At 43.9% G+C, this 18,313-nt stretch overlaps 1 protein-coding gene and 1 long non-coding RNA gene across 3 annotated transcripts; one reads left to right on the forward strand and one right to left on the reverse strand.

The window, feature by feature from the left end:
* Positions 1–3,119: 3,119 nt before the first annotated feature.
* On the reverse strand, positions 3,120–8,528 carry LOC126992349 (uncharacterized). 2 transcript variants are annotated; one of them, XR_007746491.1, is made up of 6 exons: positions 8,266–8,528; positions 7,537–7,614; positions 7,135–7,259; positions 6,266–6,336; positions 5,679–5,855; positions 3,120–3,855 (listed from the first exon to the last, which is right to left on the reverse strand). It is a non-coding gene; the product is annotated as an uncharacterized LOC126992349 (long non-coding RNA). The 2 variants fall into 2 exon arrangements; XR_007746492.1 differs by lacking the exon at positions 3,120–3,855 and adding an exon at positions 5,485–5,508.
* A 4,800-nt stretch (positions 8,529–13,328) lies between these two features.
* LOC126992360 (neogenin-like) lies at positions 13,329–18,037 on the forward strand. Its single transcript, XM_050851067.1, has 5 exons — positions 13,329–13,483; positions 15,235–15,340; positions 15,630–15,737; positions 16,812–17,017; positions 17,779–18,037. Exons 4-5 carry the CDS (start codon positions 16,820–16,822, stop codon positions 17,944–17,946), a joined length of 366 nt encoding a protein of 121 aa, XP_050707024.1. The 5' UTR covers positions 13,329–13,483; positions 15,235–15,340; positions 15,630–15,737; positions 16,812–16,819; the 3' UTR covers positions 17,947–18,037.
* The last annotated feature ends 276 nt before the right edge of the window (positions 18,038–18,313 follow it).

Consider the following 18,313-nt stretch of genomic DNA (forward strand, 5'->3'; position numbering starts at 1 on the left):
CCGGTCGTCTCGATGTGGTGCGTGACGTGGTGCTTCACAGGCTTGTTCGCTGTGTGTGGCTGTGTCAGCGTCGGGAAAGACTTGAGGAGAGACGCGAACCGGTTGCCTGCGCCGATGGTGGAGATGTGGGTGCTTTCGCCTGCTGCTGCTCTGGTCCTGGTTGAGATGGATGTCAGTGGATCCAGGAGCTTGCGACTCTTGAGGTCGATTAGGAGATTGTAGTGAGACAGGAAATCGGCGCCCAGGATAGGTTGTGAAACTGTTGCCACGTAGAAGGTCCACTCGAACGACCTGCGAAGGTTGAGGTTGAGCTGGAGCGTCTGTTTCTTGAAAACAGGGATCCCTGTGCCGTTAGCAGCGTAGAGGCGAGCGATGGTTGGTAAGGACCTCTGGCTTGGTGTGGCGGGGAGGACGCTGACTTCGGCTCCAGTGTCGATGAGGAAGTTGGTGCGGGAGAGTGGGTCGAAGATGTGGAACAGCATCGAGGTGTGTTGGCGGACGCTGTGAGCTGTTAGTCCACGCCGGGGCTGTTGTGACGAACCCTGGAAGCCGCAGGGAGATGTGCACTGCCTGGCATCCTTGCCGAACCTCCTGTGGTAGTAGCAGACGCCGGAGCTATGTGAGGGGTTACTACTGGAGGTGGAGTGGCGGCGGGGTGACGAGGAGTGGTGGTGCGGTGACGAGGAGTGGCTGTGTGGTGACGAGGAGTGGCTGCGTTGGCTCCTGATGTCCCCCCTGAGCGTGTTGACCTCTGATCGTAGCTTAGTGATAAGAGCCGTGAGCTGGTGGATCAGACTGGCGCTGGTGACGGTGGGGGCATGGAGGCTGGCCACGCCCTGCGCAGCGTCGTCGTCAGACACCGTGGAGGGGCACGTTAGGGCAGGGTTGGTGTCGGTTGTGGAGGCCATGACCGCGTGTAGAGGCGCTGGCAGTGTAGCCAGGGGCCGCGGCGGCTGGAGGCCGAGAGTCGCGTCAGGCATCCCGGAGGTGTAACGGAGCACAGCACTAAGCGGTAAACTACGTCGGGGAAGCACTGACTACCGACGGGGAGCACTGCCGGGAGGGGCGTCACTACACACACACTCACTCACTTATGGCTTGTTACATGCCATGGGTGTCACTGCGCAATCACGCACTCGCTCGCTGTTTGAAACAGTGATGGTGGGTAGGGGCGGAACGGCACTAGTGTTGTTGTCGGGGCGTCACTGCACATGCATGCACACATGGCACGTCACTGAGCACTGCTGGGTGTAGGGGCGACGCTGCACTCGATGTCCGCGGAGCAGGTAGAGGCGCTGATGGTAGTCGGGGGCCACTACGGCGGGAGTGCCGCCTCAGGAACACCAACGGTAGTGTCGATGCTGCGGGAGTAGAAAGGCGCCGACGGGGGAAGCCGGAGACCGCAACGGCGGAAGGCTGGTGTGCTGGGCTGGCGAAGGAGGGAGACAGCCGTGGGAGGTGTGTGCGGCGGGTAGAGGCTGATGCACGGAGGTGAGTTACCCGTAGGAGCGGGTGGCTGGGCTGGGTGGGGCGAGGTACAGCGGGGTGAGGGAGCCGTAGGGGCGGCGTCGGAATGGCTGGCTGGGCTGGGCAGGGTGTTGAGGTACCACGGCGAGTAAGGCGACACATGCGTGGGGGGTGGGCTGCCGGCTGAATCCTTGAGGGAGGCCGAGGCGAGGTGGCGCGGGCGAGGGCAGGAACTGGCCGGCGGCAGGAGAGGTCACGTTGGGAGGGCCGGAGGCGGAGCGCGACCTGCTGCGGGCCGGTGGATCCTCCGGGGGCGGTAGCTTGGGCCGCGACGGAGCGGACGAAGCATGGCCAGCAGCGACAGCAGCAAATACCCGAGGTGTACCTCGTAATTCAGGTCCGGAGGTCACCAATTGTAGCGGCAGCCTAGGCCGCTACAGCGAAAACCAAACATTTCTGTTTGTGTGTTTTCGAGGCAGCATACGTTGTAGCTGGTACAACGCCGTTTGGGTCCGTTAAAGCCGCCTTGTAGGTTAAAAGACACAACTAATAACCAGTGATGACTCCATTGAGGAAGCAGTTTATTTTCGAGTATATAAAGGACTTTAATATCCTGGATGGATATTTACAATGGTTGATATGCAGAAATATATACAATGTTAATGATATGATGTTAATATGTACGTTAGTGAGTTTGTTATAATGTTAGCTATGATATATGTGTATGTGTTTGGATGTAGTGACTTGGGTAAGATGAAATACAGAAAGTGAGGAATGGTATGTGTGGATATGAAGGCAGACTGAAGAAAAGGTTCAGGAAGAGGAGAGGCTTAAGAGAAAACGGAGAGATTTAGAGGGTCACTACACTCCTTCTCCTCCTCGTCTCCTGCAGCTCCGGGAATTACTTTAGTATGCAAACGATTTTTTGATCAACCAAGCGTTTAGGTGGCGATTTTATATTCGGCCCTTATTGAAAGCTACGACTCCCTTAAGACTCCTAAGCACGGGTGTTGAGGCAATATTCGCTGGCATCTATTTACATCGCGGACGAAAATTACCCTCGTATGCCCCCCCGGAAATTTAAAGTTCATAGGATGTTTGGCAAACGTTTGTAAAAGGTGCGCAAACTTCACAACATGAGCTTCAGTTGAACCTCAACCAAGCCTGAAGAGTACCTGTTTTTGGGTACACTTTTTGGTTTGCGCAAACCTTATATGAACTTTAAAAACACCTAAAAATGAGCTGTAAAAAGACTTTTAATGAACCTTAAATGAATTTTTAATGGATCTCAAAAAATCTTTATATGAGCTTTAAAACACCTAAAAAGGAACCATAAAAAGCCTTTTAATGAACCTTAAATGAACCTTTAACAAACCTCAAAAAAACTTTAAATGAACTTTAAAATGCCTATAAATGAACCATAAAAAGCCTTTTAATGAACCTTAAATGAACTTTGAATGGACCTCAAAAAATCTTTATATTAGCTTTAAAAACACCTAAAAATGAACCATAAAAAAGACTTTTAATGAACCTTAAATGAACATTGGATGGACCTCAAATAATATGAATCGAGTTCTAAAAAATGCCTTCATAGGAATTACTGCCATTTGAAGAAAACAACATGGTTTCCTTCTTGTTTTATTATCTCCACATATACATCGCATTCTACCATAAGGAAATCCATTATGCAAAGGTACCTCTTTTATCTATATACCTTATATGAATCAGGCATTTGTAATTATTTATGATGCTAGCAAAAAGAAAGTTTTGTGTTATTTTGCATGTGTTGTACTTAGTTGACACTGACAGTGGAGACCAGTGCTTATATAACACTCAATAAAGAACACATGCATAAAATTATTTTAGCCACAAATTTGGTTTCAGGCCAAATCTGAATCATGTGCTGCATCAGACTCTAACCTCATCAGCTGCATGTTGTCATGAACTTTGGACAGAGTTTGCAGACTGGAATGTTTCCTCATGTACACTGTTACCAATCTGAAGTATGGCTCTTCCATGTTCAAATTTGTGCTTCTTTGCTGCTGCCCTTGTAGCAGTATTTTTTAAATATGTTGAAAGAGCAGTTGATGCCTCTTTAGTATCAACTGAAAGGGTTTTTATTGTTGTTAAGAGTACTGTATCCATAATTGAAGGCATCATTTTGCACATTGACAACTTTTTTGTGCCTGACTTCCCAAAAGCGCTAACATATTGCCATACTGAATCATCAGCTAATCTTTGCATTATCGACCTAACTATATCCAGAGCAGCTACTTTAGCATTCTTCTTAGGCTTGGGAGCTAACTCAATGAGGATCTTAAGGAGGTCGTTCCTGTTCTTCTTAGAATTTTCACATCCTTCCGAGAACTGCTTCTCCCGTTCAAGTAACTGTTGAAAAACATAATTCTTAGTTCATTATTGTTTATTTTATGTGTACATGAGGAACAGTTGTGCAATACAGATATATGAATAAGTCTGTTAATGTAAGCCTATTACATACTACTGCAGAGATGCTTGGTAAAATTGTACTTTTTAAATAAGATAAGTGACAAGAGAACAGGAGATTGAATTACCTTGGTTCAGTCCTACACAAGTATGGAAGAGCAGAAGGTGATATAAGAAAGGGAATGAAAGAGTGTTGCTGGGCGAGGGGTCACACACAGGCCGCAGAGATGACATGATCAAATGAAAAGAATAAGTTAACTGACTAGGAAGGTGCATTTGCACAAGACGTGGTAGCTAGGTGTTAAGAGGAAGAAAGCACATAAATGGGACGACAGGTTATTGCAGTATTTGAGGAAATTATACAGCAGAAGTGAAAGGGGATATGCGGAAGCAGATAAAAATTAAATGGGAACATATCCTAAGAGTGATCAGAAGTCTGCCACATCATAACCAAATAAGACACATACACACCACAAACTCAAAGTATCCCACCTCCAAGCACTAATATACCCATATCACAAAAAAATAATCACTTCAAAATTTTATGTTAACACTTAGAGCAATTGGCTTTAAGCTAATTGTTATGAACTAATAAAAAAATAGGGTACTGTGCTGTAGCACTTAATAATTTCATGTAAATGCACTTGAGGTGAGGATATTAAAGAATGCAGATGGTGGTAGTGGTATGGATGTAGGTATGGTATGGTACTGACTGTGGCAAGCAAGTGTTGCATTTAAATATTTTCTTTATACTGAACATATCAAAGTCATGCAGTTTCAACATTTTTTGTCAAATCTAGGCACTAAATTTGAATATAAATTCTTTACAATTAGTTATAATAATTTATAATCATCCAGTCAAATGACCATCACCAGACATTCAAACAGAATTATACAAGGAAAAATTCATTAATCTAAATACAAAGCATCATGCACGTCACCCAAGCAAGTTAATATTGTAAGAGGCATGTCTAACTACATATACAACTCAGTACATTGATGTAAATATTATACATATGTATGAAGGCTCAAAAGGAGTGAAAGGACAATGTGAACAAAGTAACACCCATCAAAAATATGTGATGAATTAATTGCCCAAGGCCAGTTTCAACCATGTGAGACATGAGACAGCCTCTGCTATGGCTGCATCAGCAGAAAGGCCTCAAACAAAACCACCCACTTCCTGCTACAACTTTCTGTAACAATTGGTGGCAATGAAAGCCTTTTCATGAAGCTGTGAGTGGGACTTACACATGGGACAACAGTGGGCTACCATTGTGCCATGCCTGTACAAAGCAATAAGTTATGCAAACCCAAAAACTGCAGAAGCGTGTATGCAGGTCTATCTTTTCAGCACTGAAAATGTCAAAGCAATCTGCCCAAAACTGAAATTACCTGAATGCTCAAAAGATAGGTGTGCTATATCGCTTCCTTAAACAAAACTATAATAATAATGCCTTATTAAGAACCACCACCACTATGTTTATCAAGCAGTATGATACAAAATCATGCTACTTCACCCAATAATCTGCTGTTATCAACATCAGATGTTCAGTCAAGTAACGGGACATGAAAAGCAAATCATGTTCTCGTTCTCTGTAATTTCAGATGTAAATATGATATAAATTGTTAAGAATTGCTTCCTGTTATAAACGAACAAAACATGTTTCATTCTATCATATAAAAAATATCATAGCATTCCGAAGTTAAAGAAAATAAAATTTATTATTTAATCCAATTTTGATTACACCACACTGATTACTTACTTCTTCCAGTGATGTAGCTTAAAAGCCAAAAGACTTCAGTTCATCAAAAGGGTTTTCAATAATCGACTCTGTACATTCAGACGAGTTCTCGAGCTTGCTCTTCAACTCTCTCACCTCCTGCTTCACATCTCGCACCTCCTGCAGCAAGACCCTGAGAAGATCGATCACACTCACATCCTGCAATAAAGGATATTTTGCCTGTATTTACAGAACATGGCACAGTTAATTAATCTCTATTACAAATGTAACACTTCTCCCATAAAACATCACCAAAAATACATAACAGCAAAAATGCAGTATCTGGAATTCAACATGGGAGAGGCAGTACCATACATACTGGCATGCCTACTTACAAGAGCCTTTGATGTATACATTAGTTTGTGACTCGTGAATTAATTACTTGCCAAAATATGTACAGTACTCTTAAATCTTTATGATGTTTGCAACTGTTGGAACTTTATACAGGTCTGGCTAACCCCTGGGAAAACAAAAAACATATTGAATACAAAATATACAAACTTATATCACCAATTCATATTCAAGAGTAAACTTGTAAGTTGTAAATTATTCCACAACTTCATACACACCTCCTCCATCTTGTGTTGTGTTTCAAAACTACTCGGAAGACTTTCAGCAATAAGGCTCAGTGTAGCATCCCCTGTAATGAATTCAGCAAATCAAAATGAGTCTTTCCACCGAGAGCACGCATTGAAAGGGGGGGAGGAGGAGTGGTAGCAAGGATGGTGGAGAACAGGACAGACAAGGGATAGGGCAAAGGTTATAGGCAACAATCAGTGATCAATGACAAAGCATTGGTGGTTGTGGGCAGTAGTGTGTGGGGATGGCATAGATATGTAATGAATTTAATTCTAAATTTAGATGTATATTTCAATCTCAGAAGCCATGGAAATGCAAGATATGTACGTCAATGTTACTAGCAGGGGTGTGGAGTCGGAGTTAAAATTTTCCGACTCCGACTCCAGGAAATTTTAAAGTTGCGACTCTGACTCCAACTCCTGCCCCTATGCCCCTCCCCCTCTATTGAAATTTTTTCTTTTTTTTTAGATGCCTGTAGCACCGGTAGACTCTCTTGAGGTCCTTTTTCTTACATGTATTTACATCCAAATTACGCAAACTCTATTAAAACAACATCTAGATAATGTAAAAGAAAAAAAAAATCACAACTACATTACATGATAAATGATATTACGTTAAGGAGTCGGAATCGGGGGTATTTTTATCGACTCTGACTCCAGCCAAAAGTAGCTGACTCCACCGACTCCGACTCCACACCCCTGGTTACTAGTATAAACTTACTTGATATAAAATGTTACATCTAAAGTGGTACAATGGTATCTGCATCGTAACATTAAATATATGTGGCAAAATATCAGTAAATATGTATATTATTTTAAAGCATATAGTATTATGGTATACAACAAAATGTTATACTTACGTGAGCCCTTTCTGTCTGTCGTGATGACGTGCGAGGTCTGCAAGAAGATATGTCTGAGGTGCACTTCTTCTTGCAGACAGGACGGTCATCATCAGACTCTGATGAAATCAGCATGGCCCTACTACCTGTCAAGAAAGAACAACATTAATAAAGAAATTTAATAGAGAACTTCAGTGCTCTTGATGCTGAGGTAGTGGGGAAAATATCCTACATGTAAATGCTTGAAAGCGATAACTTTCAGTGTTTTTATGATGGACCTTACGGAAGATGGCAAAAACAATTCCTCCCTTGGGGTTTATCCCCAACGAAACTATGAAAAAAAAAAATAATAATAATAATAATAATATTATGGAACATTATTATAACAAATTACATAATAACACAAATAATACTTAATTCCACCTAAACTTGAAGATACAGGAGATCCTGAGTGTTCTGAATCAGACTCGGATGATGCAGGTCCTGACATGGTCTTGAATTCTGCTGGTTAGAGCAAAACATTACAAAATGAAAAATGACAGTAATCCATATCATATACCAGTATACATTTTTAGTATTTCAAATGTAGTGTATAGCATAAATGGAAACAATAGGGCCGGGAGGGCATGAACTTTTTTAACCAACAACCAGGATTTTTCCACTATTTGACTATGACTATAATGTGCTTCTTAGAGCCTCGGAAGATTTTCAACCCTCAAGGGAGGAGGGCAGTCGCCCCCTTCAGCCCCCCTTGGCTACGCCCCTGGTGCCTCACTGGTCAGTTATATATATCCAAACCTAAATTAATGTACAGGAGTGAATTGAGTCAGTTGACCGTGAAATATCGGCACATGTGTATGACAATTCCCCACCCCCGGGCCCATACACCCGGCCACCTGTCACCCGTATACTCATTAACTTTTTAAAATTCGATAGCGCAGTTTCTGGGCTTATGCCACATATGTATGGGGTTCAAAATGTATAGAATAATGAGATCTAACCCATGGTTAGGATGAGAAATAGGACATATGTGTAACATTCGGGAATAATACCGAATTAACACCAGGCCCCCCGAGGTTATCCACAGGGGAAGAGAAATTACAATTCTACCCCATATTGTTGTAGAATATATATATAAAGACACACACTTACCACAAAGTAGGGTGGACACCTTTACCGTAGCCGCCAGCAATACGGCTGTGCAGGTGTCCTGTCCAATGAACCCTCCAGCCTCCAGGAATGGCAGCTGTCCCGTATTCCTTCTGCAGCGTGCACGCTCGCCGACGACAACAAAGTGGCGTGGTTGGTGTTAACAAGCAATGGAAGACATTGGGAGCCAAAAATGTGCAAGAAACTGACTTCCCATTCCCAACCGATGATAAAGGTCTCTGATTCCCGCCCAAACTAGCGTTGGCGCCGCCCCGCGGGATGGCGCTGGCGGCAGAATTCAATTGTCCCGCGCAGTTCAAATTTCGCCTCTCTCTCTCTCTCTCTCTAATTATATATATATATATATATATATATATATATATATATATATATATATATATATATATATATATATATATATATATATATATATATATATATATATATATATATATATATATATATATATATATATATATATATATATATATATATATATATATATATATATATATATATATATATATATATATATATATATATATATATATATATATATATATATATATATATATATATATATATATACATATATATATATGTGTGTGTGTGTGTGTGTGTGTGTGTGTGTGTGTGTGTGTGTGTGTGTGTGTGTGTACATGTGTGCCATTTTCTGACCAAAAACTTATAACAATTTTGAGGAGGGATCAAAAAGTCTGCAATCAAAAGGTGAAAAGATGTTTGCATGATTAATTTGAACAACTTTTGAATCAATATTTCTGGCTGTGGGAGTATTGAAACCATTACGAGAAAACACTATCATTTGTGTTATATAGAGTTACAGCTTATCAATTAAAGTGTTGACCACATGATAAAAACGATTGTTAAACGTTTGTTAAACGTTTGTGATTCACCATCCTTAAAAGTAATTTTATAAACCTTATAGATAACAGTAATTTCAATATTTAAGCTAACAAACCCCATGCAGCAGATATAAGAGTATATTGCAGTAATATTTAGTCACATATTGAATCACAACTCTATGCATAAAACGTTCGTTAAACGTTTGTTTGACGTTCATGAATCACAAACCTTAAAAGTGCCTTGATAAACCTGAAATGAACAGTGTATGTGAAGCTCGCGAACGTTCGCTTCCGGGGGGGTGAAAGCCGATGGACAGATTAGATAAGCAGATTTAAGGAGATAACGCGATGAGGGAGAGTTAGGCAAGCATGAAAGTTGATAGCAGCGACGCAGGGGCCAGAAAAAATGCGCAAATGAGAGGTGCTGAAGGAGGGAATGAATATACATCGTCTCAATGGGTAATATAGATTAAATTAGTAGATCATGGAGATAACGCGATGGGGAGAGGGAAGTCAGCAAGCCAGTAAGTAAGTATGAGACACGCGGAGGCCGGCCAAGGGAAAAAACTAGCTAAATGAAAGGTAGTGAGAGAGAAAATTAATATACATCGCCTCATTTGAGTATTACATAGATGATGAGATAAGAGGATTAAATAATGGAGCAGTAGGGAGGGAGAGTTGTAGGCAAGTAAACAGAGCAGACCAAGCGAGGCAGTAGAAGGGAGGAGGAAGAGGGAGAGGAGGAGATGAAAAGGACGAAGATGCTAGGACGAAAACACTAATAAAAGGAGACATAGAGGAGGAGAGAATTAATGTATATGTACTTAGCGCTTCAAAGGAAGACTAAATAAGTAGATTAGAGAGATGAAACACGATAGATAGACAGATAGTTAGATAGAGAAAGACAGACAGACAGACAGAGATAGAGAGGACGAACGAACGAAAGAAGAACCAGAAATTAAATATAAAATTAAGTAAAAAAATGGAAGAGAGAGAGAGACAGAGAACGACAGACATAGAAGACGGACAAGCGAAAACCCAGACCCCAAAAAACGAAAAAAAAATATATTGAAAAAAAATGAAAGGAGAAGATGGAGCAAGGGGAGAAAAAAGAGGAGGAGGAGGGGGAAGCAGGAGGAGGTGTTGAAAGAGAAAATGAATATATATCGCCTGCCTGAGTAATATTCGTGGGCGTCGTCCCCGCGTGTTCTAAAACTATGCAACAGTAACAACAGCCTTGTATACACACGACTGTTATAGCGCGTCCCCCAAGAGGCTGCAACAACGGCTCCGAGTTACGATAAGAAGTTTTGAATTATTCGTCAGATTACTCGTAGAAACCAAACACCTGCATGTGTGTATGTATGGGGGAAGGGGAGGTTGTGTGTGTGTGTGTGTGTGTGTGTGTGTGTGTGTGTGTGTGTGTGTGTGTGTGTGTGTGTGTGTGTGTGTGCCTATAACTGTCTGCGTTTGTTGTTTGTGTATCGGATTGTGTGTCTGTATTTTTCGGTGTGTGCTTGTGTCTGCCTGTTTGTTTGTCCCACTCTGGGTCCCCGTGCGTGTTCACCATTCTGTTTGTGTCTGCGTGGTTGTCTTTCTCTCTGTCTGTACAGCTGCCTGTGTGTGAATATGTGACTCAAAATATTTCCTCTTCTGATACCAACACGAACGCCATATTTCCGCAACGAACTCATAAAATCTATCTAAGCCAGTCCATTATCGATACCTTCACTAACGCCATCTGTGCATTAAAAACACAACTCTTCTGTCAAATACAGTGAGCACACTTTGACTTCTGTCAGGAATTTTTGGAATACAATTATACGAATACTTCCTAATACGGTTTTCCACTACTACTACTACTACTACTACTACTACTACGAGAATCAGCACTCTCTTAATCAATCAATCAATCAATGGGGGCATACGCCAGGGGGTGCGTCGCCTCGCCCACCCTACGACGCCAAGCCCGGGGGTCCCTCCGGGCGAGTCTCCTGCAGGCCCCCTTCCCAACCCGAGTACCTCCCGGCAGGATCTATCGACTTGCTTAATCCACGAACTCCGTGGGCGTCCCCGTGGCCTCCTCCACTCAGGATTGTCTCTCACAGAGACAACCCGATGAGCAGGATCAGCTTCCGGAAAACGTGCCCGTATAGCCGGAGTTGGCGTTGACGGACTATGCAGGTAATATATGTCGAATCAGCCTCACGGAGTAGTCGCCTGTTTGACACAAAGTCCTTCCAGCGATATCCCATGATTCTGCGTAGACACTTATTACCAAAGGCATCAATCCGCCTCTCCAAGTCCCCGTTTAGTGTCCATGTCTCACAACCATGGAGTAAAACAGGGAGCACACGGGACTTGAAGATCCGCGTCTTTGTACACCTGCACAGGTATCGACAACGCCATATACTCGTGTTGAGCGAGTCCATAGCACCGTGGGCCAGACCAATCCGCCGTAAGACTTTCTGGCCAGACTCACCGTTGTTATGAACTACGCTACCAAGATACGTGAAACTTTCCGAGATTTCAACGTCCTCGCCACACGCATGAACAGACTGTACTGTGTCATCCAGCAAGCCTCCAAACACCTGTACCTTGGTCTTGGCCCAGGAGACCTGGAGTCCCAAGGGCTTCGCCGCCTCGTGCAGTGCCTCGAGAGCCATCACCAAGACCTCCAGCGACTCCGCCAGGATTACTGCATCATCGGCAAAAACAAGGACCCTGGTATTGCCAATGGATGCTCCGCAGGTCCACAACTCTGCCCAGTACCCAGTCCATACAGGTGTTGAAAAGCGCTGGGGCAAGGTCACAGCCCTGCCTCACTCCCGCATTCACGGGAAAGAAGCTGGACAAGCCCCCACACACACACTTCACAGCACTCTCTGTCCCAGAATACAGGCCAGTCAGCAAACCAATAGTCCTCGCAGGAATCCCACGGAGTCGCAGAAGATCCCAGAGTGCCTCACGATCGATGCACTGAATCAAACGCCTTCCTGAGATCGACACAGGCTGCAAGCATCCCCTGTCGAAACTCACCTCGGCGCTCCACCACTCGTAAACCTTCTATCAGTCGATCAATCTCATTCAAGCATTCAGTTAGTCAGTCAACCAGTTTGTCTGTCAGGCAATCGGTCAGTCCGTCAGACAGTCAATCCATCATTCATTCAGTCAGTCAGTTAACCAGCTATATAGTCAGTCAGTATATCATGCGGTCAGGCAGTCAGTCAGTCAATTAGTCAACCAGTCAAGCAGTCAAGCAGTCAGTCAGGCAGTCATTCAGCTAGTCAGTCAATTAGTCAACCAGTCAGTCAGTCAGTTAATCAAGCAGTCAGTCAGTCAGTCAGTCAGGCAGTCATTCAGCTAGTCAGTCAATTAGTCAACCAGTCAGTCAGTCAGTCAGGCAGTCATTCAGCTAGTCAGTCAATTAGTCAACCAGTCAGTCAGTCAGTCAGGCAGTCATTCAGCTAGTCAGTCAATTAGTCAACCAGTCAGTCAGTCAGTTAATCAAGCAGTCAGTGAGTCAGTCATTAGAGGAAACAAGAACAGTTTTGTGGTGAGGAAGGTGCTTGAAAAATAGTGTCAGTGGAATGCAGCACTTATATTTACCGGGATGATGTCAGCAAGGAGAGTCAATTAACAGTTTAACTGGAGCACACAAGTTTAGCAACTAGACGAATACAAATGAATAATAGATAAATTTACACATCATAGATAGACAACTATAATATAAGGGAAGTACAATGTTCCAAGTACGACAATTTCGTGTCGCTGGCGAGTCACACGGGCGTGAAGTTGCCAGCTCGTTACACTCAGCATGTTATATTTGCCGATCTCCCACCCAAAACCTGTCTCTGGCGCCCAAGAACGAGACTCAGATATAGTTATCACTAAAACCGTTGATTCCTGATGTGTTTTGGCAATGGTTAAGCGTCGAAAACCGGTACATGCACGAGGGCGAGATGATGAAGGCAAGTTATCCCAGCATCGTTTCCAGATTGTCGTACTCGGAGCATTACATTTACCAGCTTCTCCCGCATAAATATCACCAGGAAACAAGAATAATAAACCATTTCAACAATAACTACAATTAACTATCGTTATTGTGACCCAGGAAACAGTTTTTGGGATGGAAATTGGGAAATATGAGAAACTGAGTACGACAATCTGGCAACGTTGTACAATAATCCCAGCCATCAGCTGTTCAGTGTTTGTTTACCTCGCGTGGTGGGAGAGAGGAAGGGACGCGGTGCTCCGTGCTGCCCCTTGTTATCCTTGCTATCCACGTGCCCCCCCTTGTTATCCTCGTGCTCCCGGCCTTGTAGCGGTGCCGTGGCGGGGCGTGTAGGCGTTGACATGTAAGCCCCGGTCGTCTACCCTCCGTGCCCTATGGGGGTCCGTGGACGGGGCAGGTAGTTTGGGTTATTCTGAGTTAACGTGGAAGGTCAAAGTGTGGGGTCAGGGTCACCGGGGAAGGCAGTGAGGTCAGGTTATGGTCGGGGTCAGTCTTGTGGTGGTACCGACTGGGTTGCTGAAGTGCTAGTCCCTGAGGTCAAGGCCAGGGTGTTCCAGAGGGTCAGCCGCCTCACAGCCCAACACCTTGGTGCTGTATGAAGTGTTCAGTGTCCACACAACACACTGCCGGATTGCCTTGACGCTGCAAGTAGAAGGGGGGTTGAGGGGGGTGAAGGCCCCTCATTAGGTAGGTTAGGGCAAGTTAGGTTTGGTTAATTTAGGCTTATTGGGCAGGCAGTGCGGGGAGCAGAAATATGCGGCACAGGACGGGACATGGAAGCAGTGGCCCACTACACTTGCCGGTGTTGTGAGGAATACCTCCAGGCAGAAATATGTCGCTGTGCTGTCCACCACTGTTGTGGCAACACTGGTGTTTGGAAGCAGAGAATGAGCTCCAAGATTCAAGCTTTTTCTGTAATAATTAGGACACCAGCATGAAAGCCTTGCAAAATCAAGCAAAACTGAACTTTTTAAAAAATCTATTTATATCACAGTTTTTGCTGAGTACCTGCTTTTGGTGCATCAGTTTTGCATTTGTCGGAAGTTATCAAAAACATTAGGGCATCAAGCATCTCATAGCATCCACTGTTTGATCTCTCTGGGGGACACTGGCTTTGGCTTCCAGTGTAACGCTCCGCCCTCAACCTCTGGTCTTGAACGCCATCACCACTGACCTGACCACCCTTTTCACAGCGGCAGGCATCCACCCAAGGTCTTAAACCACCCCAGACAAAATGCAGCAGTCATTTGAGGGTGGAGCGGAATATTCTGGAAGTGGACCCAAACACCTGGCCGCCCTTGTGGGGGGGGGGGGGGGATATCGAGATGCTTGACGCCCTAATGTTTTTGATGCATTCCGTCAAATGCGAGACTGATGCACCCAAAGCAGGCACTCAGCAAATACTGAAATACAAACAGAATTTTTCTGAAGAGTTCACTTCTACTTGATTCCACAGCCTGACTTTCATGCAGAAAAGAATTTTAAAGAGGAGAACCTTGCACCGGTCATTTATTTCCTCTCGTTTACCAATAAATAAAACAACGAGAATGGTCTGCTACATTTTTGTTAACAACAGTGTCACTCATTGTACTGAAGCGTAATTGCCACAAGCCCCAGAGAAACAGGGAATTTACAATAACTGAAAAAAATAGTTCAAGCCAGGTGGACCCTGTGACCTAAAACCCACGGACTGGAACTCTGAATATACCTCACTGGAGGGAACTTAGTCTGTTAACCCGTCCGCTGCGGTTGGCATGGATTTGGATTTCACTGTTAGCCTAGTCTCATATAAATAGTTTCATGTCTTTCTCTGTCTCTGTGGTGGATAGTGGAGTGTTTCCCATGTGGTGTTGGTGTGCTGGATATCCTCTCCCAAGGTGCAGGACTGCATTTTCTTCATTGAATTGTAGCAGCCACTTTTTGTTCCACTCCTGTAGCTTGATGAGGTCTTCTGCTAGGAAATGCACAGTCAAGGGGTCAAATATACTTTTCCCATTTCATTTCAACAGAGTAAATTTTAATGTAAGTGGAGTTTTTCCATGTTGAGAATATGCTAACAGCTCCTCATTTTCATTTTCCATTTCCATCTTGCAGCACTCACGGTCATCGGCACTGCCCATACACTCAGTCCACCCTGGCGGGGACCTCACCAATGACCTCCATGAAAACAGGGTCCCAGACAAGCCAGTTGGTCTGAAGGGTGAGTGTTTCCCTCAGTGTTGTGATTTACATCCTCTGTCCCCTTCAAATTGTCCCTCCTACCTCCTACCTCCTTATCCATCACTTACATTCTTAATTCCCAACAAACAGTATATACCTAATATATGTGTTGTGCATAGAATTTAGGATAACTTACAGGTACAATACATTCGTATAATTTTGTTTTCATGGTACAAAATATTCATGTTTGGAAGCCATGATAAAACCTAGAAAGTGATCATGATGGTGGAGTAACTGTGTTATCTGCAGTGTCTTGTGGTCCATTACAGCCGTGGCGCTGCTGTGCGGCTACACCATTGCCTGGGACCGAGGCGTGGCGGACATCTACTCCAAGAACGTGGACAGCAAGCAGTGTGGTTACATCATTGATAAGCTGGGTGTGTAAGATGATCATTTGTGACTAATTCTCCATTTTCTGGCCTAGTAGTATGCAGACCTGCAGTGTGATTCTCCACAAGACAGGGATTTTGAATTAGCCACTTCTACATTTGTGTTGAGCCAAGAGAAGGTAAAGATTTTGTTAGCCCGTCAAATGCGATTGGCACGGATTTGCCTTCACTGTTAGTCTGGTAACCTTTCTCTGCCTCTCTGGTGGACAGTGGAGTGTTTCCCATGTGGTATTGGTGTGCTGGATATCCCCTCCCAAGGTGCAGGACTTTACATTTTTCTTCACTGAATTTTAGTAGAAACATTTTGATCCATTTCTATAGCTTGGTGAGGTCTTCTGGTAGGAAATCCACAGTCAGTGGGTTAAATGATATCATAGTTAACCATTTATTGAGTCTGTTAACATTTCACACACACACAAACACACACACACACACACACACACACACACACTCACTCACACACACACACACAGAAAAGTATTTACACAACATCATAAAAGTTAGCTCTCCATATTGTGAAGACCCTGGACCATGAGGGCAATTATTGAGGGAAAGGAGGTGGTATTCTAAGTTGCCATTTTCAGACTCATCATCGTTCAGGCTCATTCCTCTGTCTGCCCTGAACTCTCAGATATTTCCTGGGTGGTCATAATGTTAGTCAGGTTATTCATTGGTTATCCTTGGCCTGTTATCTGTCTTTCTACCTGTTGTCTGTTAGTCTATCTTATTTGTTATCTGTTCTGCCCAGTTTAACCCCTTGACTGCGGATTTCCTAGCAGCAGACCTCGCCAAGCTACAGGAATGGAACAAAAAGTGTCCGTGGCTACAATTCAGTGAAGAAAAGTGTAGTCCTGCACCTTGGGAGGGGATATCCAGCACACCAATACCACATGGGAAACACTCCACTATCCACCACAGACAGCGAGAGAAAGACCTGGGACTATGTTACCAGGCTACAAGTGAAGGCAAAATCCGTGCCAATCGCAGCGGACGGGTTAAGGGTCGTGAAAAAATTGTTGTATTGTTACGATTAGGTCCATAACAAGTTCTCCATCTCCTCAGAACCCAACATGGAGTTTGTGATAAGCCTGCGAGCCTTCAACAACGTGGGTGACGGGCAACCGGTGTACCAGCAAGTCCGCACCCAGCCAGAGGAGGAGGAGGTGGTGGCACCCACGCTGGACCCGGCGGTGTGGGTGAAGGCCGTGGTGCTGACGCCCTTCACCGTGGTGCTGCAGTGGGCAGACACCATGCTGAGCCAGAACCAGGTGATTTATTTATTTATTTATTTATTATTATTATTATTTTTTTTTTTCAAGGGAGGCAACTCAAGGTAAACAAATTAAACAACAATTAAAAGGCCACTAGATGCCGTTCCAAACACAAGCATGAAGAATGGGAGGTCAAAAGAGGTCAGTTTTGGGTAGTGTTGCTGGGCTGCTTCAGGGAGGGCAGTCATCAGCTGGAAAATATATGTTTTATCTCATGTTCTTTGTGCACTGTGTCACGACTTGCCACTTGCATCAACACAGCAGCGGAAAAGTTAGTCATTTGTCAAGGAACTTATTCACCACTTACACATTCTTGTTTCCCTGCACACACTCCCTTATTCGCCTCATATCCACCTCTCCACATCCTTATTCGTAACTTGCATCCTTCTCCCTCCTACAAACAGCCCCTCATTCACCTCATATCTTCCTCTCTATATCCTTATCCATTACTTACTCATACTCTCGTCCCAGCAAACTCCCTTATTCACCTCACGTCCACCTCACACATCCTTATCCATAACTCATGCATCCTCTTTTTCCTGCACACAGTCCCTTCTACACCTCATATCCTCCCTCATACATCCTTATCCTTCACTTACACATCCTCTTTTCCTGCAAGCACTCCCTCACACCCTTCCTATCCTCCTGTCATTCATGTCTCATTTCACAAGCCAGTCCTTCATCCAGTGACCTTTCTTATGTTTTCCCTCCGTCCTTGTACCTGACTCCCTGTTAATACTGACCTTTGACTCCTGCAGTACAACAGCTGCACCACCTTCTCGTCCTCATCCTCCAGCCGCTACGTCAACGCCACGGATGTGACCTGCCTCATTGACAGCCTCAAGCCATCAACAGTGTGTGAGTTTGCTGTGAAGACCATCAGGGTGAGACCACAGTGCTGGAAGCCTTCGTTCTTCTTTCAGTAAATATTCACTCAGTCCTGCAACACTTCTCAAGGAAATCCTGCACAGCTGAATCCTTGCTGTGATGAGGCACAGAGAAATTATGACTCATAGGGTGAGCTATTATTAGTGTCTGAGATATTGATTTTTTCATTGACCTTTTGCAAATACTTAAAAATGAACCTTACATAATGGTATTAGAAACAGCACAGCAGGGTTGGCAATGATTTAATCAAATTGATTTAATCAGATGATTAAATCATTGATTTTATTTGTATTTTTTCTGAGTAAAATATTCCATAGGTAAAATGATGTGCTCCAAAGATGATAAAGTAAAACAACCTGTTCATGTGCAATGATTCATTTATTCTCTTCAAAGTATAAAAAAAAA

The sequence above is a fragment of the Eriocheir sinensis genome, unplaced genomic scaffold, assembly GCF_024679095.1.
Source record: "Eriocheir sinensis breed Jianghai 21 unplaced genomic scaffold, ASM2467909v1 Scaffold45, whole genome shotgun sequence".
Lineage (NCBI taxonomy): Eukaryota > Metazoa > Arthropoda > Malacostraca > Decapoda > Varunidae > Eriocheir > Eriocheir sinensis.